Genomic DNA, 27,223 nt, shown 5'->3' with positions numbered 1-27,223 from the left:
TGGCTGAGGCTAGTTAAGGCATCAGGCCTAGAAAAGAGGAGCTAGCAAGCCACCAGCCCTCCAGCCTTTTTACAAAATGAGTTGTTCTTACCAAAGAAAGGAGATGACACTTCCATGAAAATCAAGGACCTTTTATGGTTAGAACACACAGTCAAAAATCTGAGATTAGCTGCTAAGCCACAGGAAGAGCCAGGTGTCTTCTGAGGGCAAGGAACCCTCCTTGCCTCCCCGACAGCAGCCAGACTGGGCCTCTGGACAACATGGGAGTGTGACAGTCACACCTCCTAGATAGGAACCAAACAAGGTAGGTCCTGGTGCTCAGCTCACAAGCCCTGCCGAGAACAGAAAAAGCACAGTGGTTAAACCCAGAGCTTGGCACAGCCCTAACCATGCCCTTCTCATTCCAGGGGGCAAGTGTCCTTGGTCTTCCAAGCAGACAACATGAGAGTTTCTTTCATCAGTGGCTCAGGCATTAAATTCCCTATTCACCTCCTGTGCCCACACACCCCTCCTCCAGACAACAACCCTGGCACTCACCGAGGTAATCATCCATCAGGGAGCCGATAGCAAACTGCAGGAGGAAAGGGGAAATGGAAATGAAGCCAAAGCAAGCAGAGAGCTCTCCTCTAACCCTCAGCCCCAGGGCTTCTGCCCACCCATCTCTTCTTCCTGGCAGAAGAGCACAAAATCCCCAGGAACTCTGAGTAGGAAGAATGCAACAGCTCGGCCTGGTATGAGCAGGGAAGCAGTCAGGAGACTCACAATGTCATTCTTGTCCACACGGGTCCCCACAATCTTCAAGCGGATCTCATCGTCCTGCTGAATCACAATGTCCTGGGGAGGAGGGAACAGTACATTCAGAAACCCCCAGGCCAATACCCTCCCTCGGAGTGGCTCATTCCCTTGGTCTTCTCACCAACTTCTTCTGCCCACTCACCTCATCCATCGTTTTGTAACACGGTGGGTTGGAGTTAGGATCAAATTCCATCTCTGATGGGATGGACTGAAAGGAAGGTCAAACTGGGTAAGAGCACTTGAAAAGGATGCTTCAGTAGATTCTCATGAGTACAGGTCTCCTCCTTAGACCCACCCAGCATGCCTAGACTTACGTGTCGAGAGATGAAGCAGGACATGGGCCCAATTTCTGTGAAGAGTCCAACCTAGAAGGGAAAAGAGAGACCTTGCTTTTTCTTTTGTCCCCCAAAGTCTCCTAAGCCTCCCATCTTTATCTGGTTCCTAACAATATTCTTCATGTTTTTAAACCACTGTGAAGTTTGTTGTGTGTTTGTTTTTCCAAGCTTTCATTTTAAGCTAAGGGAGTGTAGTGGTAAACAGCTGAGACCTAGAACTTGTCATTCTGGGCTTTGAACACTTGTTGGACACATGACTGTGGCCAGCAGACTCAACTTCTCCAAGCTTCAGCATGGAGATAAAAGCACTCATTTTAGAGTCATTCAGAGGCTTTGCACACCACCTGGCCCACAATATAGGCTACTACTGTTTTGACTCACTATTGACTTACATGCCCCTGAGTGAGGCAGGGCAAGATTACCATACTATTTGACAGGTGAGGAAACTTGAAGCATAGAGAAGTGATTTGACCAAAAGAATTTGACCAAAGTGGGACCCATCCCAGATCTTCTAAGAGAGGGACCTTCCCACTACCTCCCCTGTGGATGGTCTTACCTTGTTGACCTGAGTGACCACCGCATCCACGACCTCCCCTTTAAAGGGCCGGAAAACAATGGCCTTGTACTTAACTGGATAAAGGACAAAGCCTCGGCCTGGCTGGATCACACCAGCACCGATATTGTCGATGGTAGTGACGGCAATTACAAAGCCATACCTGCAAGGAGGCAGAGAAACTGAAAGGCACTGTGTGTGGAAGAGCCTCTGAAACCATCTGCCACGGCAGGGCTTCCCTGGTGGTCCAATGGTTAAGAAGTCCCCTGCCAATTCAGGGGACGCAAGTTCAATCCCTGGTCCGGGAAGATTCCACACGCCACAGAACAGCTAAGCCAGTGTGCTACAACTACTAAGCCCAAGCCCTAGAGCCCGTGTGCCTCAACAAGAGAAGCTACCACAATGAGAAGCCCACACACGGCAACTGAGCCCCGCTTGCTGCAACTACAGAAAGCCCGTGCAGCAACGAAGACCCAGCGCAGCCAGGAAAAAAAATACAAAAAAGCATCTACTGCAAGAGTCACTGACCCTGGAGGTAAAGGGGGAGCATAAAGTGGGAGTCGTTGGCTCCCTGGCCCCAGGAGAGCTTAATGATCAAGAGAGAAGACAGGACAATCAGCAGCAGCTATAATGCCAAACGCTGCTCTCATAATTTCACAGTGTCTAAAAGAGCTGCAGTCCTTAATCTCAATCTTGGTGATGTCTCAGAATCACCTGGGAGAAACTTATTAAAACGCCTGTTCCTGGGCTGGTCCCCAGTCTTGATGCTGTAGGGATGAGATAAGGCTCAGGAATCTGTATGTTCAAAGAACACCTCAGTTTACTCTGATGCTGGATACCTGAGTACTCTATAGCCCTGCTCCTCCCCCCTCATTTACTTGACCATATGCGGTGCTCCTCAGTGCAGAGCCCAGAAACGGTCAAGTCTCAGTCCTCTACCTTCCTCCCGCTAACTCTCAATCTGCCTTATCCTGCCCATTCATTCAACAAACTTTTAGTGAGGCCCAAGATGTACCATGCCAGGTCTCCGGGTATGAGGGATAAAGAAAAACCACCTCCACAAGGGCTGACCTCATTTTGTCTTTTTCACTGCATTGTTCCCAGGGCCCACTACAGGGCCCTGGCACACAGCTGGAGCTTCAGAAATGTTTGCTGAGTTAATGACAAATGTTGGCTGAACAAAGGAAGTTCTGTTATGGAGCTTCCCAGAGAGCACAGTAGGAACCCAAAGCAGGAAGCAGCTAACTGCCTGGGAGGGTGAGAGGGCTTGCCAGGGTAGGTAGCAGAAGCTTTCACGGTGTGTAGGCGCTGGGAAGGGGGTGCAGGCACAGAAAGCCGTGTGCGCAGTGCTTAAGCGGCAGGGAGGGTGCGACACTCACTTGCCGGTGCAGGTCCCCTCCACCTCGGTGAAGAGCTTTTGTTTCACCGTGTTGAGCAGGTTAGGGCCGAAGTATCGCGGGTGCAGAAGAATCTCGTGCTCCAGGGAGATCTGTGGGGGAAATGGAATGGATTCGGGCAAGGAGCGGGAGGAATATGAGGCGAGAAGCCGCCCCTAGTCCCGGCCTTCTGCTTCGCTCCTCCTCTTGACCCTGCCCTCGCCGCCACCCCGTGCCCTGCTCACGTGGTAAAACATCTTCCCGGAGGAGGCTGAACAGGAGCCGGGTCTACGGCTTCACGAGCAGCAGAGCCTACTCACCGACCGGAAATACAGCAACTTCTCCAACCCCGTTTCCGGGCCTGCCCCGAAAAGTGGGCGGGACTCACAGCCTCCGCGGGGTCCCATTGGGCTTCGCTGTAGTGGGCGGGGAAACCCATGAGGCTCCTCCCCTCCGTACAGCAGTCATAGCGCCCAGCTCCCTTGAGCATTAACAGTATCTCGCATAGATTAGATGCTTAGCAAATACCTTTAAAAGGAATTAATTAATGAGAGATCGCATAAATAAAGCGCTTTAGTAGAGTCTATTTATTCTGCAAAGAGTTGAAGACTGCTTTCACATCATAAGCATAGTAAGAAGCTATCCTTATCTCAATTAATCTATACAGCAACCCTACCCGACAGGCTTTGTTATTACTTTCATTTACAAATAAGACCCCAGGCTCAGAAGGGTGAGGTCACTCAGGGTCGGGATTCAAATTCAACATGCCTGACTCCAAGGCTCTTGCATATTCAGGCATTTATTACCGGGCTCTAGTAGTTTGGAGTTGAAACCGGCCTAGTCAGAGCCCAGAAGGCAGCGCCCCCTCCCGGTGTGAAAAGAGCCTCAAGTCACTGCTCTCCTCTAACCACCCTCCCTCGCCCCCTTACACACAAGGGCCTGTAGAACTGGTAAGCAAGCCTTGCCTGTTCCTTCAACTCTACCCCTACTTTTGCAGATAGTCCCTTTATTAAACTCAGCACGAGAATGAGCCTGTAGTCTGTGGGCTGCTGAGTCTCAGACTGATAAAAGGGCCATGCGAAGAAAGACAGAAACACCATGAGACTCGCCCCTATGACAAAGGCTCAGCAAGGGCTGCTGGTTCTAAAGCCCCGACAGTCCCTGTGGTCTTGAACAAACCCGCCTGTTGCCTGAGCAAGTTTTAGTATATTGTGAGCAAGAAAGCCTGATTTCATTAGCGCTGTCACACACCGGTTTCCATTGATGCTGCCCATTTCCTAGAACGACTGAGGTCATTGGTCAGCTGCTCAGACTCCATGGGGATCCCCTCCACCTGAGACAGCACAAGGAAGCAGACAGCAGATCAAAGGGCAGGGCCTCAACAGCCTCAACTCCCTCCTTCCCTCTTTTGAAACCAGCCTCCCCACAAGAGCAATGGTGTGGTGTGCTGGAGACCCTTACAAAAGCCAACTGTTAATATTTCAGGCACTTTGCAAGCCAGTCGTTAAACACAGCCGTTATGAAAAATTTAGTTGTCTTAACTTACAATTAAATGAATTATACTAAAGAAGGCAAAGACGTAGATGAAACAAGTTTGCTATGCTATGCTATGCTATGCTAAGTCACTTCAGTCGTGTCCGACTCTGTGCGACCCCATAGACGGCAGCCCATCAGGCTCCCCAGTCCCTGGGATTCTCCAGGCAAGAACACTGGAGTGGGTTGCCATTTCCTTCTCCAACTGCATGAAAGTGAAAAGTGAAAGTGAAGTCGCTTAGTCGTGTCCGACTCTTAGCGACCCCATGGATTGCAGCCTAACAGGCTCCTCCGTCCATGGGATTTTCCAAGCAAGAGTACTGGAGTGGGGTGCCATTGCCTTCTCTGTAGCAATATATTAATAATCGTTGAAGACAGATGATGGATAATGGTGGTTTCTTACACTTTCTTCCTTCTACTTTTCTGTGTTTGAAATTGTTCATAAAAAAAAGTTTGAAACAAGACAAAAGTAACTGTGATATTTACAATAAAAACACCAACACATATATACTTGGTTCTTCCCCATTTCTGTCACAGAACTCCTAAAACCCTTGGAATTGCCTAAATGATAAAATGATAAAGATATCTTGATATTCATAACAAACCTCTTTCAACCACACCTGAGTTTATATCAGTGAAGTGAATTTTGGAAAGCACCTAAGCCAGGAGATACAACCAAGTGCTGACCTGGCTAATGAATTAATCAACCCTGCCAGTGTAATGAAAATCTCCATAAAACCAAGTGGATGTGGTTCAGAGAGTCTAGGGTTGGTGAAGACCCGGAGAACTGGGAAGAGTAGTGAGTTCGGACGGAGTATGGGAGCTCCACGCCCTTTTCCCAGTCAGAAGCACAGGTGACAGCCCAACCTACAATGGCCATTGGAAGGAGAGGGCAGTCTTGTAGGGCTGAGCTCTTAACATGTGGAAACCTGTGTTATCTTCGTGCTGATGGTGTCAGAATTGAGTTAAATTGTAGGACACTCATCTGGTGTTTGTGATTTGCTTGGAAGTATGGGAGAAAAAAACACACACATTGTAATTAGAGTCAGAGTCTTAAAACTCTCACCTCCTGTTTAATATAGTTTACTGTTATAAATGCTCTTCAGGTTATTTATACCTATTGTGCCTGTGTGGTGTAAATGTTATATATAACTGTACATGCAATTACAGGTATAAGAGTTTCAGTTGCTCTGACATCCTCACCAGCACTTGGTATTGTCAGCACAGTTTGTTTGTTTATTTGTTTGCTACCCTAATAACTGGTTGTAATTGTGGTTGTAATTTTCAGTTGCCTAATGACTAAGGACGTTGAACATCTTTTCATGTGCTTATTTGCCAAGAGTGATATTTTCAAAACTTAAGTCAAATCATATCAATCCCCTGCTTAGAACCCAATGGTTTCCCAAGGCACCAGAATAAAACCATCACTCTGATTACCAGACAGGGGCCAGATTTAGTCGACTCTATTTTCTGCCTCTCTTCCTTTTGCTTTCTCCACTCTGGCCACACTGGCCTCCTCTCCCACCTCAGGAGAACTTGTTTCCTCTGCCTAAAATGTTGTTGGCTCTGATTTTCACCTGATGGGGATGTGGGAGCTTCTTCTCATTTTTCAGGTGTAAGCTCAGTGTCACCACTTCCAAGAGGCCTTCCATGACTACCCTGACTTAAGTAGACAAACCACAGTCACACTCCTCTATTGTATTGCTTTGTTTTATTTTCGTCACAGAAGTTGGCTCTATTTGGCATCTTTTTTCCTTTGGCTGTGCTTAGTCTTTGTTGCTGCATGCAGGCTTTCTCTAGTTGCAACAAGCGGGGCTACTCTTCATTGCAGCGTGCAGGCTTCTCATTGCAGTGGCTTCTCTTGTGGCAAAGCAAAGGCTCTAGAACATGTGGGCTCAGTGGTTGTGGCACACAGGTTCAGTTGGCCCAAGGTATGTGGGATCTTCCTGGACTAGGGATCGAACCAGTGTCCCTTGATTGCAAGGCAGATTCTTAACCACTGGACCACCGGGAAGCCCTGACATCATCTTATTAATTTATACATGTATATACTGCCTGTTTCCCCTCAAGATGGGCAGGGATTCTTGCTCTTGTGTTCCTCTATATCTCTGAAGCCTAGAAGAGCCCCTGGCACACAACAGGTGCTTGGGATGCATTTGCATCAGTAAGTGAATCTCTAGCACCTAACAGTGTGCTTGGCAAATAATCAAAGTGAAAATCGCTCAGTCGTGTCCAACTCTTTGTGACCCCATGAACTATACAGTCCATGGAATTCTCCAGGCCAGACTACTGGAGTGGGTAGCCATTCCCTTCTCCAGGGGATCTTCCCAACCCAGGGATTGAACCCAGGTCTCCTCCTTTGCTGGCGGATTCTTTACCAGCCGAGCAACCAGGGAAGCCTTAACAGTGTGCTTGGCAAATAATGGAGTTTAACAAATATGGGTGGACTGAACCTCATTCTTGTATTGAATCTATTATTATCTCTTCAAGCTCCTTAGGCTTTGCATGGCCATATAAATTCTCCTCTAGCCCTCATATCTTTGCATCCAAAGCTTTAGAATTCAGAGACAAGCTAGAACAGAAAGGAAACAGCAGTGGAGAACAATCACCTGTATTGACATTCGGAATACAAAGAAAGTCTGCTGACAGATTGTTTCATTTAGCTTTTGGTGCACAACAAACAACTCAAAAGCTTAGTGGCTTAAAACAACCACAGTAATTTATTTTTCTCATAAATCTACAATTTGAGCAACACTCAGTGGGGAAGGCATACTCCTGTTCCAGGCAACCTCAGCTGGGGCAGTTCAGTTGGGGACTGGAGGATCCACTTCCAAGATGGACGCTCAGTCACATGGCTGGCAAGTTAAAGCTTGCTGTTAGCTAGGAGCCTGGTAGTGGCTGTGGCTGAAACACTTACAGGTACCCTCTTCATGTGGCCTGGTTCTTCACAGAATGGTGGCTGAGTTCTAAGTCCAAGTACCCCAAGAGAACCAGGCAGATCTATCTCTTCTTATGACTTAACTTTGTAAATCACATAGCATCACATCTCTCTGAGGTGACATCACACAGCATCACACTGCCCAGACTCAAGGTGAGAGATCTTACAGCAAGGAGCATCAGTGTCAAACTGTAATAGGAGCATGTGGGAGGGAAGGTCTTGTTAAGGCCACCTTAGAGAACAAAAGCTGGTGCAAGAATAGGTCTTGCCAACCTACATAGTAGAGACAAGCCTTTGCGATGATGTCTGCCACCTGATGTCTCCCAAAGCTATATACACAAGCAGCAGGTCCAGCCCCTGGAGGGCAATCTCTGAGCGAGGACCATCCAGCCCAGCTGCAGCTCACCCTGGTTCTAGGCTCCTCAGTAGAGAGGGTAACAGGCAGGAAGGCCAGGGGTCTCCAAACGGAGGAAATAGGCTGCAAATGTCAGACATTTTTTCTCTCTCTCTAAAATGGCAGGAGGAAACAAACTACAAGTGTTAAGATTTTTTTCCCTTCTCTATATAAATGTAAAAAGGTTTCTCTTAAAATTCTGTGATGCCATGAGGACACCCGGCTCCACCTGAACTTAACTTTTCCCCAACCTTGAGCTAACCAATGTGGTTTTCTTATGGAAATGTTTGTCTTAAGCTATGTTAATGAACCATGTATTTACCCTAGACTATGTATTTACCCTAGACTCCGTCTTCAAGAGTCTTCAACTTGGAAGAAAAGTTATGACCAACCTAGACAGAATACTAAAAAGCAGAGACATTACTTTGCCAACAAAGGTCCGTCTAGTCAAGGCTATGTTTTTTCCAGTAGTCATGTATGGATGTGAAAGTTGGACCATAGAGAAAGCTGAGCGCCAAAGAATTGATGCTTTTGAACTGTAGTATTGGAGAAGACTCTTGAGAGTCCCTTGGACAGCAAGGTGATCCAACCAGTCCATCCTAAAGGAAATCAGTCCTGAATATTCATTGGAAGGACTGTTGCTGAAGCTGAAACTCCAATACTTTGGCCCCCTGTTGGGAAGAACTGACTCATTTGAAAAGCCCCTGATGCTGGGCAAGATTGAAGGTGGGAGAAGAAGGGGACGACAGAGGATGAGATGGTTGGATGGCATTACCAACTCAATGTACATGACCTTGAGTAAGCTCCAGGAGTTGGTGATGGATAGGGAAGCCTGGAGTGCTGCAATCCATGGGGTTGCAAAGAGTCGGACATGACTGAGTGACTGAACTGAACTGAATTATCTTCAAGTCAGTCCTGCATAAGACTCAAAACTGACTTAACAAACCAGTGTGTTTTACTCATGCAAAAGTTCTCTTAAGCTATGTTCATGAGACTGTATTTGCTTGGAAACCTGCCTTTCTTCAAGATTCATGTCAATCATTTTATGGCCCGGGACAACTCCCCTTGTGCCAATGTTATCTCAAAATGCATGATGTGGATGAGGGGCCTGGTGCCATTCTCAGAGTTTTGAGACATTTCCTTTCTCTAATTAGACTGCTAGGAACTATATAACACCTGGCTAAAGACTAGCAGGGACCACTCTTTCTGCCCTCTTCTGATGTCTATGTCAGAAGCTTTCACTATCTCTTTTATACTTTAATAAAACTTTGTTACTCAAAAACTTTGAGTGATCAAGCCTTGTCTCTGGCCCCAGATTGAATTCTTCTCCTCTGAAGGCCAAGAATCCCCGTGTCTTTCATGGTTCAGCAACATGAACCAAGTTTCATCTTGGGGGCTCATCCAGGATTCTTCAGGACAAGGTAAAGATGCTTGGAGTTCTAGTTCTTTGTTCTCCTAGCAAAAACGTTTTCTGCTGTACTTTACTAACTCTATGGTGTGTTTGTGTGAATGAATGACATACCCTGTGCAAAGCAAGTGAGGAGCCCTGCTCTGTGGTTCCGCGGTGACCTTATAGGGCTTATGGCAGAAACCCTATCGGGTTTTCTACAGACCTGCCAATGCCAAGAGGCACACAATATCTCCTTTGGGGATGGGCGAGAAATGGGCAAAGCAGATAGACTGAACTCTCCTTTCTCGGTCAGACTTTTTGGTCTCTTTGACCATTTCATAACTTCTTGGGAATTAGAACTACTAACCTAATCTGTCAGAGCATAGACTTTCAAGGGACTTGTGATCTATGCTGTTACTGTGTACTGTTACTTAGGTCCCAAACTTAGATTGATAGTCAGGAAGCACCTAACCTCACTAGGAGTCGAAAGTTCGGAAGCTAGATGGAGCTCTAGCTCCAAGAGCATCTCTCAGGTTAAAGGTTACTCAGATAGAAGTACAGCTTCTTCCTTTGGTAACACTAGCTCTTAGTGGACCAGAGGAGGCTCTCCAGTGGCTTTTGTCCCAACTCTTTAGATATTCTTTCTGTGTAATTGTGGGAATGAACTGGAAGGACTGGCCCTAATAACTCGAGGACAAAAATCACTTTTTCCTCACTGGCCAGCCCTTCACCATCTCTTTTGCTATCGCTTATATCAAATACGACTGAGCGACTGAACTGAACTGATACTGGTGTGGTGACACTCGGCAGGAACATACCGGTTTTATGTTTGTACCAGTCTTATTGTGGTCAGGAATATACTGAGGGTCGTGCACAGGCACTCAGGTGATGAATGTTTCCCTCAGTGGTCTTAGCTTGGGAGGCATTCCAGAAGGTTACTCCGATTGCACCCCAGGTGGCATAAGAGGCAAACAAGGTTCTAATGGTGAGGAACTGGACACTAGTCTGGGATGCCATCAGGTCTACCCCTGGTGCATCTCTACCCTGCCTCGGTGGTAGAGCCGGGAGGAGCGAGTATGGTGCCAGGGAAGGAAAGCTTTGGTGAAAAGTCTGTCTACACCCCCATCTAGAGCAGGAAGGGATGCCTCTGGTAGAAAGATGGTGCTTGTCACTTTTTTCTCTCTTACAGATTGGAGCTAACAATTCCAGCCTCACTCCTTTGAACTGTATCCTGAAAAACTGGGATAGATGTGATCCCCAGAGCTTAACAAATACATGCCTGATCTTCCTATGTGATACTGCATGGCCATGGTATCCATTGGAGGACGGTGAACAGTGGCTGGTTGGAGCGTCTCTTAATTATAATACTGTTTTACAATTAGACCGGTTCTGTAGAAAACAAGGGAAATGGGTAGAAGTAGCATATGTGTTGCTCTTTTTCTCTCTGTGAGACATGCCAGACTTATGTCCTAAGGGTATAGATTTGTGTGTGAAACCTTCAGCCCCTTCTTGTCCTCCTACTTTGCCTCTGTACAGGGGCTCCAACCTGAGCAAACTGAAAGTCAGAGAACACCCACAGGAAGGGTTGCCTTGGTCTCGGTAAAAACCTAAACTGAGATTCAAACTGCCCAAGTTGAGGTCCAAACAACCCATCTCAGTACGACCTCAGACTACTCTGGTTTCAATAGAAACTCAGCCAATCAAAGTAAGAGAAGCTCAGACAACAAAAACTAAGGGTGAAATACAGGATGAGATAGAGGACAGGAGACAAAGAGATAAAGAAAATCAGGTTTATCCAATCTATCCCTGGGATCATATGCACAGAGCAGCCAGAGAGGCTAAGAAACAGCCACACAAGCTGTTGCCTCTTCATGAAGCACCCACCAGGAGAAATAATCAGTCTATGAGAGTTAATATGCCGTTTTCTTATCAAGAAATACAAAGAACCAAGGAGGATCTGGGAGACTACTTAGAGGACCCAGAAAAATATATTAGAACTTTTAAAGGTGTTACTCTGCTTTATGACCTTACTTGGAAAGATGTGATGTATATCCTGGGACAAACACCAAGTGCTGACTTGAAAACTTGAGTTTTGGGGAAAGCGGTTGCCTATGGAGATGAATGGCTTGGTAATGAATCAGTAGGGAAGAGGGAGGAAGAGATAGCCACCCTCCCCACTGGGAATCAGGCAGTCTGAATTACAGAATTAGATTGGGACTATAACACGGAAGGAAGATGGGATCAGAGTCATTTTGTCAGATGTGTTCTTGAAGGACTCAGGCAAGCGGGTGCTAAGATTTTAAACTCTGCCAAATTGGCAAACATAGAACAGGAAGAGAGGGGAGCTCCTGGTAAATTCCTAGATAGACTGAGAGAAGCCCTTCGCAGATTCATTGAGATTGATCCCAAAAGTGAAGAAGGAACAGTGATCTTAAAAGATAGATTTCTCACTCAGTCCACTCCAGATACCCGCTGTAAGCTATTAAAACAGGCATATGGACCAAAGCAGTCTTCAAATAATCTGTTACAACTGGCTCAGACAGCCTATTACAGCAGGGAATATGAGGGAAAGAAAGAAAGGCAGAGAAAGACAAAGGAACAGGTGGAAGCCATTGTAGTGGCTGTCAGAACCATTCGTAAACAGCCTGAGAAAAATGCCCAGAGGGACCCAGGTGCAAAGGGATGGGCTTGCTATTACTGTGGAAAGGAGGGCACTTCAAGGGGGATTGCCCTTAGGGATCTAAGCCGCCCCCGGCTCCATGTCCAGTCTGCAAGGGACCACACTAGAGGAGAGACTGCCCCCAGAGGCATAGGTTTCAGGGGTTGGACTCTCAAGACAATCAGGACTGCAGGTGCCCAGGGGTCCCCACACAAACTCCCGTCCTAATTACACCTGAGGAAACCCGGGTATTAATAACTGTGGGGGGCTAATCCCTAGATTTCCTTTTGGATACTGCTTACTGAAGCCCCTGGCCCACTTTCTTCCCTACCCGCTTCCATAATGGGACTGTCTGGACTAGCAAAACAGTATTATTTCAGTTGTCTTTAAGCTGCAACTGGGACTCTGTGCTATTTTCACACAAGTTTCTGATCTTGCCAGAGTCTTCCTCACCCTTTTTGGGGAGGGATATACTGAGCAAGGTCCATGCCTCTGTTTTCAAGAATATGGAGCCCTCCCTTTCTCTCCCATTAATTGAACAAAATGTAAATCCTATAGTGTGGGCTGATGGAAAATCTATGGGTCAAGCACAAAATGCTTTCCTGTAGTTGTCAAGCTCAAAGACCCACATTTATTTCTACATAAAAAGCAGTATCCACTGAAACCTGAGGTTAAGGAAGGGTTAAAACCCATCATTGAGAATTTAAAGGAGCGGGGGCTAGTTATTCTCTAACAGTCCATGCAACACTTCTATTTGGGATATAAAGAAATCAAATGATAAATGGAGACTAGTTCAAGATTTATGAATAATAAATGAGGTTGTAGTTCCTTTACACCCCTGGTGCCTAATCCTTATACTCTATTGTCTGAAATTCCTGAACGAGCCAAATATTTCTCAGTAATTTATTTAAAAGATGCCTCCTATTCTGTGCCTTTGGCAGAGGAAAGTCTTTTTTTTTTTTTTTTTTTTTTTTTTTGCCTTTGAAGACCCTATGCAGCCAGCTTCTCAGTTAACCTGGACAGATTTGCCCCAGGGATTTCACGACAGCCCCCGCCTATTTGGGCAAAGTTTGTCACAGGATCTACAAAACTTTAATAGCTCTGAGTGGTGCTACAATATGTAGATGATATTCTGCTCTGTGCTGAAACAGAGGAAGCTTGCTCACAAGCCTCAGAAGATTTCTTAAACTTTCTAACAGGCTGTGCTTATAAGGCTTCAAGGGAAAAGGCACAGCTTTGTCAACAATCTGTTAAATATCTGGGCCTAATCATATCAGAAGGGACTAGGGCCATAGGCCCTGAGAGAATTAAACCTATACTAAATCATCCCCTACCTATGACTTTAAGACAATTGAGAGGATTTTTAGTAATCACAGGCTACTGCTGTATTTGCATTCCAAAACCAACTAACTGGTTTGGTCTCCAGATTCTCAAAGGCTTTTAAGGCTCTTCAGACTGCTCTCCTGCAAGCTCCCGCTTTGAGCTTACCCACAGGGTCAGAATTTAATTTGTTTGTCACTGAAAGAAAAGGTATGGCCTTGGGAGTTTTGACACAAGTCAGAGGGCCTCACCAGCAGCCTATAGGAGTGGAATCTTAAACTCTTAAGATTAATATTTGGATGATAGATAGTAGGCTTCTTAAATACCAGTCATTGTTGTTAGAAGGACAATAACTAAGCTTAAAGTTGGTGGAAATTTAAATCCTGCCACTTTGCTTCCTGAGAAGGAAGATGAAACACGTGATCATGATTGTTCCTAATTTCTAACTTTAAACTATGCAGCTCGGGAAGATCTGATGGATACCCCATTAGACAATCCTGACATGGAAATATTTACAGATGGCAGTTCTTTTGTTGGGATGGGAAGCATAAAGCAAGTTACGTCATGGTGACGACTGAACAGGTTTTAGAAGCAAAATCTCTCCCCTAGGGAATGAGTGCTCAGCTAGCTGACCGGAGCTCTAGAGTTAAGCAAAAGGCAGCAAGTAAATATCTACACGGATTCTAAGTATGCTTATTTGACTTAACAAGCTCACGCTGCAATGCAATGTGGAAAGAAAGATAGTTTAAAACGGCAACAGGAGAACCTAGTAAGCATTTCAGAGAGATCAAGAGACTTTTAACTGCTCTATATTGTCCTAAAGGGAGAAGGCAATGGCAACCCACTCCAGTACTCTTGCCTGGAAAATCCCATGGATGGAGGGGCCTGGTAGGCTGCAGTCTATGGGGTCGTGAAGAGTCGGACACGACTGAGCGACTTCACTTTCATGCATTGGAGAAGGAAATGGCAACCCACTCCAGTGTTCTTGCCTGGAGAATCCCAGGGACAGGGGAGCCTGGTGGGCTGCCATCTATGGGGTAACACAGAGTCGGAAACGACTGAAGGGACTTAGCAGCAGCAGCAGCAGCAGCATTGTCCTAAAGAAGTAGCTGTTGTGCATTACAAAGGGCCCAGCAGGGACAGAGTAAAGTAGCTGAAGGTTGACTGTCAAGCCAGAAAAGCAGCACTTTAGGAAACCCCTTCACTGCAGATGCCTTTGATCTGGACAGGTCCTGTGGAATAGGAAAAACCACAACGTACTGAGGAAGAATTAGAAAGATACTAGCAAAGAGGAGCAAGGATTACTGATAAAGGATGGTTACAATTCGAGGATGGACGATTAATAATTCCTGAAAATGCTCAATGGAAAAGTTTTCCTAAAGCCTTGGAATTAACTAATTATGTAACTCAACTCTCAGCTTTTCAGCAGGCATTAATGGAACTCCAGGAGGTGACTCCTGACCCAGCCATTGAGTCAAGCAAGCGTCTATTTGAGCCAGGAACCAAGGTCCTGATAAAAACATAAGGATCTGGGGGCCAATCCCTCGAGCCCCTCTGGGAAGGCCCTTACAAGGTTATTCTTTCTTCTCCCACAGCTGTCAAGGTGCCAGTAGTTGATTCTGGGTGCACCATACTCGAGTTAAGAGGTGGTACCTGACCAGAACTAAGTGATGTCATTTTATGTCTTTACTTTCTATATTCTGATTTTGTACTTTTCAGATGGGCCTGATAATCTATGTGAGCCTGCTTCTGCTGACTCTTAAAAATCCTGAGTCTGCTATTTGATCCTCAAGACAATGCCTTCCTGTCCTGGGCTCACTCCTACACTGCATTCCACAATCAGTCTAACTGCTGGGTCTGTGGAGCCCTCCCCTCTTCATCAGTAGAAGGCTTCCCTTGGTGGATATCTCCACTTCAAGGAAAGGACTTTCACCAAGTCTGTGACTACCTTCGACAACAACAATCATACTGATGCCTCGTCTTAATCTGATGACATTTAACAATCCTAAAATGGCCTGGTGCAACACTTTGTACTTAACTATGGACATAATGGGGCTTTTAACTTTGCTGATTGTTCTGTTTTTGCTATTTGCTCCCTGCATCTGTAACTGTATAGCTAGATTTGTTTCTAGTTGCATGAAGGCTTTTAAGTTCCAAACGGCAGCTTCCCCCAACTACTACCTGGGGCCCCTGGATCATGAGACCCTCAATATGAGGGTTAGGAAAATATATTGCCTTACCAATTTAGGGACAACATCCCTTATCAGCTTGGAAGCAGTTACGGAACAAGAACAATGCCCCCTTTCCCTTGGCAACATAATTCTCCTAAAATAAAAGGGGGAAATGAGAGGGTAACAGGCAGGAAGACCAGGGATCTCTGAATGGAGGAATAGGCTGGAAGTGTCAGACATTTTTTCTCTCTCTTAAGTGGCAGGAGGAAACAAGCTACAAGTGTTAAGATTTTTCCCTTTGTCTATACAAATTTAAAAAGAGGTTTCTCTTAAAATTCTGCGTTGCCATGACACCTGGCTGCACCTGAACTTAACTTTTCCCAAACCTTCAGCTAACCAATGTGTTTTTCTTATGGAAATGTTTGTCTTAAGCTATGTTAATGAGCTATGAATTTACCCTAGACTCCGTCTTCAAGTCGATTCCACCTAAGACACAGAGCTGACTTGCAAACCATGCAAATATTCTCTTAAGTTATGTTCATGAAACTGTATTTGCTTGAAAAACTGCCTTTCTTCAAGATTCATGTCACTCATTTTATGGCCGGGGACAACTCCTCTTGTGCCAATGTTATCTCAAAATGCACGATGTGGGTGAGGGGCCTGGTGCCAGTCTCTGAGTTTTGAGACATTTCATTTCTCTAATTAACAGACTGCGAGGAGCCTGGTGGGCTGCAGTCCATGGGGTCCCTAAAAGTCGGACATGACTGAGTGACTTCACTTTCACTTTCCTCTTTCATGCATTGGAGAAGGAAATGGCAACCCACTCCAGTGTTCTTGCCTGGAGAATCCCAGGGACAGGGAAGCCTGGTGGGCTGCCATCTATGGGGTCGCACAGAATCGGAGATGACTGAAGCGACTTAGCAGCAGTAGCAGTAGCAGGAGCTATATAAGTGAAAGTGAAAGTCAATCAGTCCTGTCCGACTCTTTGCGACTCCATGGACTATACAGTCTACGGAATTCTCCAGGCTAGAATACTGGAGTGGGTAGCCTTTCACTTGTCCAGGGGATCTTCCCAACCCAGGGATCGAACCCTTGTCTCCTGCATTGCAGGTGGATTCTCTACCAGCTGAGCCACAAGGGAAGCCCAGTAGCTATAAAACATCCAGCTAAAGACTAACAGGGTGGCACTCTTTCTGCCTTCTTCTTATGTCTATGTCAGAAGCTTTCTCTATTTCTTTTATATTTTAATGAAATTTTATTACATGAAAGCTCTGAGCGATCAAGCCTCACCTCTGGCCCCGGATTGAATTCTTCTCCTCCGGAGGCTGAGAATTCTGGCATCTTTCATGGTTCTGAAGGAGGAAACAGACAGAACAGGCTCTATCTTGAAAGCAGGACTCCATCTTGGGCTGAACTGTGGACTTTGAGCTATATGCCCAGTATCTATGGAAACGACATATCAACTGGAAAACCAGGCCCCCCGAATGAAGAGGCCCAGGGCTCATACCTAGACTCTCCATCACCTAAAAGAATACCCTAATTATCTGTGTAACCATATAGAATCATACATTCTATTATGCTTATTGGGGTATGAATACAGGCCTGTTGATAATTGTCCACTGTTAACTACCTATGCTTAAGGCATATGAATCACGGGTTAACTTTGACTGTATCTTTCTTTTTCCTTTGTTCAGACTAGTTTCAGGGAATTTGGGGAGGTGGGTTTGTGCACTTACACTTACACAGGGTATATAAGGTTTTCACAAAAACTGGTCGGGGTCCTTGGCTAAGAGGAGACTCTGCCTTGGGTCCACCCGTGTAATAAACTGCACTCCACTATCTGCATTGTCCTTCTGAGTGAGTTTTTTTCCCAGAACGTGTGGCTTCAACAGTTCAGCAACAACCTTTCACTACTTCTGTGCCACTGGTTCTTCCAACAGCCATGATAATACGGCCCCCAACTGAGTCTGAATTCTCTGTCCATGGGTACTACAACAATCTTGAAGACCACCCAGGGGACACTCTAAGAAGATAGATCTACAAAGTGGTTAGGAGTGTGACTTTGAAGATAGACCTAGATTCAATCTCAGCTCTGCCTTTTATCAGCTGTGTGTCTTTGGCCAAGTTACTTGTGCAAATCTCAGAAGAACCTCAGTCTCCGATCTGAGGATAAGACAGTGGTGGCAGAGATAAGAAAGGCTGTTATGGAATTAGAGATCATCAGTATTCAGTTCAGTTGCTCAGTCATGTCCAACTCTTTGCAACCCCATAGACTGCAGCACTTCAGGCCTACCTGTCCATCACCAACTCCTGGAGTTTACTCAAATTCATGTCCATTGAGTCTGGGATGCCATCCAACCAGTTCATCTTCTGTCATCCCCTTCTCCTCCTGCCTTCAATCTTTCCCCACATCAGGGTCTTTTCAAATGAGTCAGTTCCTCCCATCAGGGGGCCAAAGTATTGGTGTTTCAGCTTCAACATCAGTCCTTCCAATGAATAGTCAGGACTGATTTCCTTTAAGATGGACTGATTGGGTCTCCTTGCAGTCCAAGGGACACTCAAGAGTCTTTTCCAACACCACAGTTCAAAAGCATCAATTCTTCAGCACTCAGCTTTCTTTATAGTCCAACTCTCACATCCATACATGACTACTGGAAAAACCATAGCTTTGACTAGACGGACCTTTGTTGGCAAAGTAATGTCTCTGCTTTTTAGTATTCTGTCTAGGTTGGTCATAACTTTTCCTCCAAGGAGCAAGAGTCTTTTAATTTCATGGGGGCAGTCACCATCTGCAGTGATTTTGGAGACCCCAAAATTAAAGTCTCTCACTGTTTCCACTGTTTCCCCATCTATTTGCCATGAAGTGATGAGACCAAATGACATGATCTTAGTTTTCGGAATATTGACCTTTAAGCCAACTTTCCCCACTCTTCTCTTTCACTTTCATCAAGAGGCTCTTTAGTTCTTCACTCTGCCATAAGTGTGGTGTCATCTGCATATCTGAGGTTATTGATATTTCTCCCAACAGTCTTGATCCAGCCCAGTGTTTCTCATGATGTACTCTGCATGTAAGTTAAATAAGCAGGGTGACAATATACAGCCTTGACATACTCCTTTCCCGATTTGGAACCAGTCTGTTGTTCCATGTCCAGTTCTAACTGTTACTTCTTGACCTGCATACAGATTTCTCAAGAGGCAGGTCAGGTGCTCTGGTATTCCCATCTCTTTCAGAATTTTCCACAGTTTATTGTGATCCACACAGTCAAAGGCTTTGGCATAGTCAATAAAGCAGAAATAGATGTTTGTTTTTCTGGAACTCTCTTGCTTTTTCAATGATCCAACGGATGTTGGCAATTTGATCTCTGGTTCTTCTGCCTTTTTTAAATCTACCTTGAACATCTGGAAGTTCACGGTTCATGTACTGTTGAAGCCTGGCTTGGAGAATTTTGAGCATTACTTTACTAGCATGTGAGATGAGTGCAGTTGCCTGGTAGTTTGAGCATTCTTTGGCATTGCCTTTCTTTGGGATTGGAATGAAAACTGACCTTTTCCACTCCCATGGCCACTGCTGAGTTTTCCAAATTTGCTGGCATATTGAGTGCAGCACTTTCACAGCTCGCGGGAGTGGTGGCTGCGTGGCGCTGGAGCCGCGGCTGTGAGGAGATACCCCACATCCAAGGGCAAAGGAGAAGGCCCAGCAAGATGGTAGGAGAGGTGAATTTGCATTTAGAATCAAACCCCATACCCGCCAGAGATGCTCAGAGGGCTCAGACATACCTTGTGTGCACCAGGACCCAGAGACCCCACAGAGACTGAGACAGAACTGTGTTTGGGTGTCTCCTGAGGAGGTACAGGCCAGCAGTGGCCTGCCACAGGGGCAGGGGCTCTGGGTGCAGCAGACCTGGGTATGGCAAAAGTCCTCTTGGAGGAGGTCGCCATTGACCCACCATAGAGCTGCCAGAACTTACACAGGACTGGGGAAGCAGACTCTGGGAGGGCACAGATGGAACCTTGAGCACACCAGGACCCAGGAGAAAGGAGCAGTCACCCCACAAGAGACTGACCAAGACTTGGCCATGAGTCTCTGGTGGAGGTATGGGTTGGTTGTGGCCTGCTGTGGCATTGGGGGCTCTAAGTGTAGCAGTGCATGCATGGGACCTTTTGAAGGAGGTCACCATTATCTTCATTACCTCCACCATAGTTTGGCCTCAGGTCAAATAACAGGAAGGGAACACAACCCCACCCTTGAACAGAAAATTGGATTAAAGATTTACTGAGCATGGCCCTGCCCATCAGAATAAGACCCAGTTTCCCCCTCAGTCAGTCTCTCCCATCAGGAAACTTCCATAAGCCTCTTATCCTTCTCCATCAGAGGGCAGAGAGAATGAAAACCACAATCACAGAAAACTAGCCAATCTGATCACATGGACCACAGCCTTGTCTAACTCAGTGAAACTATGAGCCATGCTGTGTAGGCCAAACCAAGACGGACAGGTCATGGTGGAGAGTTCTGACAAAGCATGGTCCACTGGTGAAAGGAATGGCAAGCCACTTCAGTATTCTTGCCTTGAGAACCCCATGAACAGTATGACAAGGCAAAAAGATAGGACACTGAAGATGAACTCCCCAGGTCGGTAGGTGCCCAATATGCTACTGGAGATCAGTGGAGAAATAACTCCAGAAAGAATGAAGGGACAGAGCCAAAGCAAAAACAATACCCAGTTCTGGATGTAACTGGTGATGGAAGTAAAGTCCAATGCTCTAAAGAGCAATATTGCATAGGAACCTGGAATGTTAGGTCCATGAATCAAGGCAAATTGGAAGTGATCAAACAGGAGATGGCAAGAGTGAACATCACATTTTAGGAATCAGCGAACTAAAATGGACTGCAATGGGTGAATTTAACTCAGATGACCATTATATCTACTACTGTGGGCAAGAATCCCTTAAAGGAAATGGAGTAGACATCATGGTCAACAAAAGAGTCCGAAATGCAGTACTTGGATGCAATCTCAAAAATGACAGAACGATCTCTGTTTGTTTCCAAGGCAAACCATTCAATATCACAGTGATCCAAGCCTATGCCCCAATCAGTAATGATGAAGAAGCTGAAGTTGAAAGGTTCTATGGAGACCTACAAGACCTTCTAGAACTAACACCCACAAAAGATGTCCTTTTCATTATAGGGGACTGGAATGCAAAATTAGGAAGTCAAGAAATACCTGGAGTAACAGGCAAATTTGGCCTTGGAGTACATAATGAAGCAGGGCAAAGACTATCAGAGTTTTGTCAAGAGAAGGCACTGGTCATAGCAAACACCCTCTTCCAGCAACACAAGAGAAGACTCTACACATGGACATCACCAGACGGTCAATACCGAAATCAGATTGATTATATTCTTTGCAGCCAAAGATGGAGAAGCTCTATAGAGTCAGCAAAAACAAGACTGGGAGCTTACTGGGGCTCAGATCATGAACACCTTATTGCCAAATTCAGACTTAAATTGAAGAAAACCACTAGACCATTCAACTATGACCTAAATCAAATCCCTTATGATTTTACAGTGGAAGTGAGAAATAGATTCAAGGGATTAGATCTGATAGAGTGCCTGATGAACTATGGACCGAGGTTCCTGACATTGTACAGAGGGCAGTGATAAAGACCATCCCCAAGTAAAAGAAATGTAAAAAAGCAAAATGGCTGTCTGAGGAGGCCTTATAAATAGCTGAGAAAAGAAGAGAAGAGAAAAGCAAAGGAGAAAAGGAAAGATATACCCATTTGAATTCAGAGTTCCAAAGAATAGCAAGGAGAGATAAGAAAGCCTTCCTCAGTGATCAGTGCAAAGAAATAGAAGAAAACAATAGAATAGGAAAGACTAGAGATCTCTTCAAGAAAATTAGATACCAAGGGAACATTCATGCAAAAATGGGCTCAGTAAAGGATAGAAATGGTAGGGACCTAACAGAAGCAGAAGATATTAAGAAGAGGTGGCAAGAATACACAGAAGAACTGTACAAAAAAGATTTTCATGACCCAGATAATCATGATGGTGTGGTCACTCACTTAGAGCCAGACATCCTGGAATGTGAAGTCAAGTGGGCCTTAGAAAGCATCACTATGAACAAAGCTAGAGGAGGTGATGGAATTCCAGGTGAGCTATTTCAAATCCTAAAAGATGATGCTGTGAAAGTGCTGCACTCAATATGCCAGCAAATTTGGAAAACTCAGCAGTGGACACAGGACTGGAAAAGGTCAGTTTTCATTCCAATCCCAAAGAAAGGCAATGCCAAAGAATGCTCAAACTACCGCACAATTGCACTTATCTCACACGCTAGTAAAGTAATGCTCAAAATTCTCCAAGCCAAGCTTCAGCAATACATGAACCGTGAACTTCTAGATGTGCAGGCTGGTTTTAGAAAAGGCAGAAGAACCAGAGATCAAATTGCCAACATCCGTTGGATCATTGAAAAAGCAAGAGAGTTCCAGAAAAACATCTATTTCTGCTTTATTGACTATGCCAAAGCCTTTGACTGTGTGGATCACAATAAACTGCGGAAAATTCTGAAAGAGATGGGAATACCAGAGCACCTGACCTGCCTCTTGAGAAATCTGTATGCAGGTCAAGAAGTAACAGTTAGAACTGGACATGGAACAACAGACTGGTTCCAAATCGGGAAAGGAGTATGTCAAGGCTGTATATTGTCACCCTGCTTATTTAACTTACATGCAGAGTACATCATGAGAAACACTGGGCTGGATGAAGCACAATTTGGAATCAAGACTGTTGGGAGAAATATCAATAACCTCAGATATGCAGATGACACCACACTTATGGCAGAAAGTGAAGAAGAACTAAAGAGCCTCTTGATGAAAGTGAAAGAGAAGAGTGGGGAAAGTTGGCTTAAAAGTCAACATTCCAAAAACTAAGATCATGTCATTTGGTCTCGTCACTTCATGGCAAATAGATGGGGAAACAGTGGTTGACTTTATTTTGGGGGGGGTGGGGCTTCAAAATCACTGCAGATGGTGATTGCAGCCATGAAATTAAAAGACGCTTACTCCATGGAAGGAAAGTTATGACCAACCTAGATAGCATATTAAACAGCAGAGACATTACTTTGCCAACAAAGGTCCGTCTAGTCAAAGCTATGGTTTTTCCAGTAGTCATGTATGGATGTGAGAGTTGGACTATAAAGAAAGCTGAGTGCTGAAGAATTGATGCTTTTGAACTGTGGTGTTGGAGAAGTCTCTAGTGAGTCCCTTGGACTGCAAGGAGATCCAACCAGTCCATCTTAAAGGAAATCAGTCCTGACTATTCATTGGAAGGACTGATGTTGAAGCTGGAACTCCAATACTTTGGCCACCTGATGCGAAGAACTGACTCATTTGAAAAGACCCTGATGCTGGGAAAGGTTGAAGGTAGAAGGGGATGACAAAGGATGAGATGGTTGGGTGGCATCACCAACTCAATGAACATGAATTTGGGTAAACTCCAGGAGTTGGTGATGTACAGGAAGGCCTGGCGTGCTGGGGTTGCAAAGACAGACACGATTGAGTGACTGAACTGAACAATAAATATTGTATGGCTTGGAAGACTATCTGGAAGAAGTGAGCTCTCAACCTGAGGGCAGTGTCACCTGCATATCTCTAGTATAATAATGGGAGGTAGAAAGATGAACCGTCCCTAATTCTACTTAGATCTGATGAGTGCTTGGCTGCAGAATAAAGTGGAGATGCTAGGTGTGGCAGGTCAAGGGGTGAATAGTGGATGAAGGGCACTGTGGAGTTACCAGTGCCAATGGCCCGCTTCCCTGGTGGCTCAGCAGTAAAAGAATCTGCCTGCCAAAGCAGGAAATGCGTGCTCCATTCCTGAGTCAGGAAGATACCTTGGAGAAGGAAATGACAACCCATTCCAGTATTCTTGCCTGGAAAATCCCAAGGACTGAGGAGTCGGGCGGGCTATAGTTCATGGGGTTGCAAAGAGTCAGAAGCGACTCAGTAACTAAAAAAACCTTGTCAACATACTGTCCCTGTCTGAGGCCAGGAAGGTATCACTGACTCCCAATTTACAGCCCTTTCCTCTGGTTCCTCTAAAAACTTTGGAATATTTCTTCTTAAGTAGCCACATTCTTTATTTTCACGCCCAGGGACATTTTAGGGCTGTGAGCCCACTCTCTTCTATCAGCAACTACCCACTACGCTCCAGACACAGAGAAGGACACGCATCTCTTCACTAGAGTTCAGGCTAGGGACACTACAATCCACACAGCTGCTAGTTCTCTGACACCACCACTGCTGAGCCAGGAGCCTGGATCTATCAGACTGCGGGGAGTAAGGCAGTAGGGCATCTTCGAGTTTTTGAGGGACGAAGAGACCTTCAGGAGACAACTGCAGATTAGAGAGGTGTAGCCATCGCTCACGGTTAGGCAGAGCCGAGTCTAAGACCCGGACCTCCTGGGTACCACACCAGTTTGTTGGCTCTCCTTTTCCCGGACACTCAGCAGCCGGGGTGACATGCTGCCTGCTAAGACACAACGCTCTGCGCCGTGGCAGGCCTCGAGTCCCGCCCCGAGGGCGTCGCGCTTCACTGCTCACAGGTCCCGGCCCTCCCACAGCCTCAGGTAGATGGAGAAGCTCAGCCAATCTCAAGGGCTCCAAGGCAAAGAAGGCGGGACGAGAAGAAAAAGTTTAGGACAGGAGCGCTAGCCAATCGGGCGCCTAGCTGCCTGAGCGACGGCCACCAGCATCCACTTGGAGACACCGCCCTGAGTCCGGGGCATGGTTAGTAGAGAGTGAACTAATCCGAGACGAGGGAAGACAAATTTGAGCCAATTAAAACTAAGAAGGCGGGAAGGGGCGGAGCTCTCCCGGTGGCTGCTCGTTGGTGGGTGAGGGTCAGCTTTCTCTTCTAGTTCCCACCCTCGGACTTCTTAGCCCCTGGAATTCGAGAGAGGCTCAGGGAGTTCCCGGAGTAGGGCGAAGAGGTATCGCCCGAGAAGGCCTGGGGTCAAGACTCTAGTTGTACCAGGTGCTGGAAGCTACCGGGTGGGCATCGAGGAAGCGGAGGCTGCCTAAGGGGCGGGACTTCCGGGGAGGGGCTTTGTGGACGGGGCGGGGCCTGCTGCTACGGTTAGGCCGAGGGGCGGGGCTAAAAGTAGACCACTGGGTGTGACCTGGGAGAAAGAAGGGTAGTAATGTAAGGGAGCATCTTGGGGTCGGTATGCTGCTGCCAGAGGCTTTGGGGCGGTAAGTAATAGCTCAGAGCTGACGTTAAGATATATAGGGAGGTTACCTACCCTAACCCACTTTCCTCTCTTCCCAAGGGAACCACTGGAGAGGATCTTCCTAGAGTCCCTTTCCCTTTGTGGAGTGCTATGGAGTTCCCAGAACACAGCCAGCAGCTGCTGCAGAGCCTCCGAGAGCAGCGGTCCCAGGGTTTCCTTTGTGACTGCACCGTGATGGTGGGTAGTACCCAGTTCTTGGCCCATCGGGCTGTGCTGGCCTCCTGCAGCCCATTTTTCCAGCTTTTCTACAAAGAGCGGGAACTGGACAAGAGGGATCTGGTGTGTATCCACAACGAGATTGTCACAGCCCCGGCCTTTGGACTGCTTCTGGACTTTATGTATGCTGGCCAGCTGGTCCTGAGGGGGGATACCCCTGTGGAGGATGTACTGGCGGCTGCCAGCTACTTGCACATGAATGATATTGTCAAGGTGTGTAAGCGGCGGCTGCAAGCCCGGGGACTGGCAGAGGCGGATAGTACCAAGAAGGAAGAAGAAACCAACTCACAACCCCCTAATTTGGAGTTTTTGTCCAGCACTTCCCGTGGTTCCCAGCCTTCGCTGGCATCAGCAGAGACATCAGGGCACTGGGGCAAAGGGGAATGGAAAGGCTCTGCAGCTCCCTCACCTATCTGTCCTCCAGATGAGCCACCGATGCCAGCTGGGGCTGACACTACACAGCCTGGCGTGGAGGTTGAGTCATCGCATCTTCGGGCACCTCCTCTACCAGTGGCTGATGTCTCTCTTGCCAGCCCCAGTAGTTCCACAGAGACCAACCCTGCAAACTACTTCTCTGCGGGCCTCCCAACTGTTTCAGTGGAGCCACTGGCTCCACTTGATGTGGGTTCTGAGAGCCTGAGGGTGGCAGAACCAAGGGCAACTGGAGGACCATTGCAAGGCTTCTATCCCCCAACTTCAGCTGCAGTCCCAGTTCCATCCGAGGCTCCAGCCCCCGCGGAAGCTGAGCTGGTACAGGTGAAAGTAGAAGCAATTGTGATTTCTGATGAGGAGCCTGACGTGTCAGAGGAACAGCCTCGAGGCCCCGAGGGACTCTTCCCTCCTGGAGGAGCCATGTATGGTGGACAGCCCCCCCAGCCAGAGGCCTTTGAGGAGCCACGGGCAGCAGGATTGGAGGACGTGGGGCCCAGTGACCACTTCCTGCCGCCAGATCCGCACCTACCCTACCATTTGCTGCCAGGTCCAGGGCAGTATCATCGAGGACTGGTGACCTCGCCCCTGCCTGCTCCACCCGCCCTGCATGAGCCACTCTACTTGCCTTCTGAGTATGAAACAGCCCCAGGAAGCTTTGGGGGTTTTACTGAGGATGTTCCTACTTGCAAGACATGTGGGAAGACCTTCTCATGCTCTTACACACTGCGGCGTCACGCCACAGTGCACACGCGGGAGCGACCCTACGAGTGCCGCTACTGCCTGCGCAGCTACACGCAGTCAGGGGACCTGTACCGCCACATCCGCAAGGCTCACAATGAGGACCTGGCCAAACGCAGCAAACCGGATCCAGAGGCTGGCCCCGTCCTGGGAGCGCAGCCCCTCCCTGGCTCCCCGACCGCAGACAGACAGAACAGCAGTGCTGGAGGGCCACCCAAAGATTTTGTACTTGGCTCCAAAAACTAACATCCGGGAGAGCATGAGCCGATGCCAGGCCTGCTCTTGCTGCCACCAGGGGGCAGCACGGAAGGTGGAAGCACCTGATTTCCTCTGCTGGGGACGGAATGAAGATTCTGCCCAGGCTGAAGGTTCCTACCCTTTTCTTTTCCCAGCCAGAGAGGACTTTATGGGTATTGCATCTCAGCCAACTCCTCGCCGCCCTGGGAATTTTCCTGAGATGTAATCGCTTCTCACTCTGCATTTTGGACCATAAAACTGGCAGTGAAAGTATTTCTCTGAACCGGTTGGCTGGTTTCTTCCACAAACCTGCATGCCTCCTGGTTTTTTCACAGCTTTCCTCCAGGCTTTTTAGAAATCTGACACCTGCATTTGGGGTAGGGGTCAGGTTGCTTAGGAGGAAAAAAGTGAGATAAGGAGAGGGTAATGTAGACTTTACTTAGGAAATGTATACAAATTAGGTTATTTTACACAATTATGGTTTATTGTGGGAGAAGGCAGTGGCAACCCACTCCAGTACTCTTGCCTGGAAAATCCCATGGACGGAGGAGCCTGGTAGGCTGCAGTCCATGGGGTCCCTAGGAGTTGGACACAACTGAGCGACTTCACTTTCATGCATTGGAGAAGGAAATGGCAACCCACTCCAGTATTCTTGCCTGCAGAATCCCAGGGATGGAGGAGCCTGGTGGGCTGCCGTCTATGGGGTCACAGAGTTGGACACGACTGAAGCAACTTAGCAGCAGCAACATGGTTTATTGTTGTATTTGAGCTCCTGTGTCCTGGGCTGTATTGGTGACTTCATATACTCATTTAATCCTCAACAATTTTTGAGGTATTATCCCTCTCCCCATT

General features: G+C 46.8%; 2 protein-coding genes across 2 annotated transcripts; one reads left to right on the top strand and one right to left on the bottom strand.

The window, feature by feature from the left end:
• Window positions 1-115: 115 nt before the first annotated feature.
• POLR2G (RNA polymerase II subunit G) lies at window positions 116-3,456 on the bottom strand. The gene is made up of 8 exons (XM_006064524.3): window positions 3,305-3,456; window positions 3,063-3,172; window positions 1,687-1,846; window positions 1,110-1,160; window positions 938-1,003; window positions 763-834; window positions 538-571; window positions 116-332 (listed from the first exon to the last, which is right to left on the bottom strand). The coding sequence occupies exons 1-8, from the start codon at window positions 3,314-3,316 to the stop codon at window positions 319-321; spliced, it is 519 nt and encodes a 172-aa protein (XP_006064586.1). The 5' UTR covers window positions 3,317-3,456; the 3' UTR covers window positions 116-318.
• A 20,898-nt stretch (window positions 3,457-24,354) lies between these two features.
• Window positions 24,355-26,650, top strand: ZBTB3 (zinc finger and BTB domain containing 3). The gene is given in 3 exon segments (XM_044943627.1): window positions 24,355-24,492; window positions 24,788-26,362; window positions 26,364-26,650. Coding segments are annotated over 2 exon segments (1,758 nt in total). The 5' UTR covers window positions 24,355-24,492; window positions 24,788-24,838; the 3' UTR covers window positions 26,598-26,650.
• The last annotated feature ends 573 nt before the right edge of the window (window positions 26,651-27,223 follow it).

This window comes from Bubalus bubalis, chromosome 5 (genome assembly GCF_019923935.1).
Source record: "Bubalus bubalis isolate 160015118507 breed Murrah chromosome 5, NDDB_SH_1, whole genome shotgun sequence".
Lineage (NCBI taxonomy): Eukaryota > Metazoa > Chordata > Mammalia > Artiodactyla > Bovidae > Bubalus > Bubalus bubalis.
Note: the sequence above shows the minus strand (reverse complement) of the source record. Positions and strands in the feature narration are given on the sequence as shown.

Coding starts and splice junctions, on each gene's coding strand:
- POLR2G (XM_006064524.3), bottom strand. Junction 1,161..1,686: donor TGGTCACTCAGGTCAACAAG/GTAAGACCATCC, acceptor TTTCCCTTCTAG/GTTGGACTCTTCACAGAAAT. Junction 572..762: donor GTGTGGACAAGAATGACATT/GTGAGTCTCCTG, acceptor TTCCTCCTGCAG/TTTGCTATCGGCTCCCTGAT.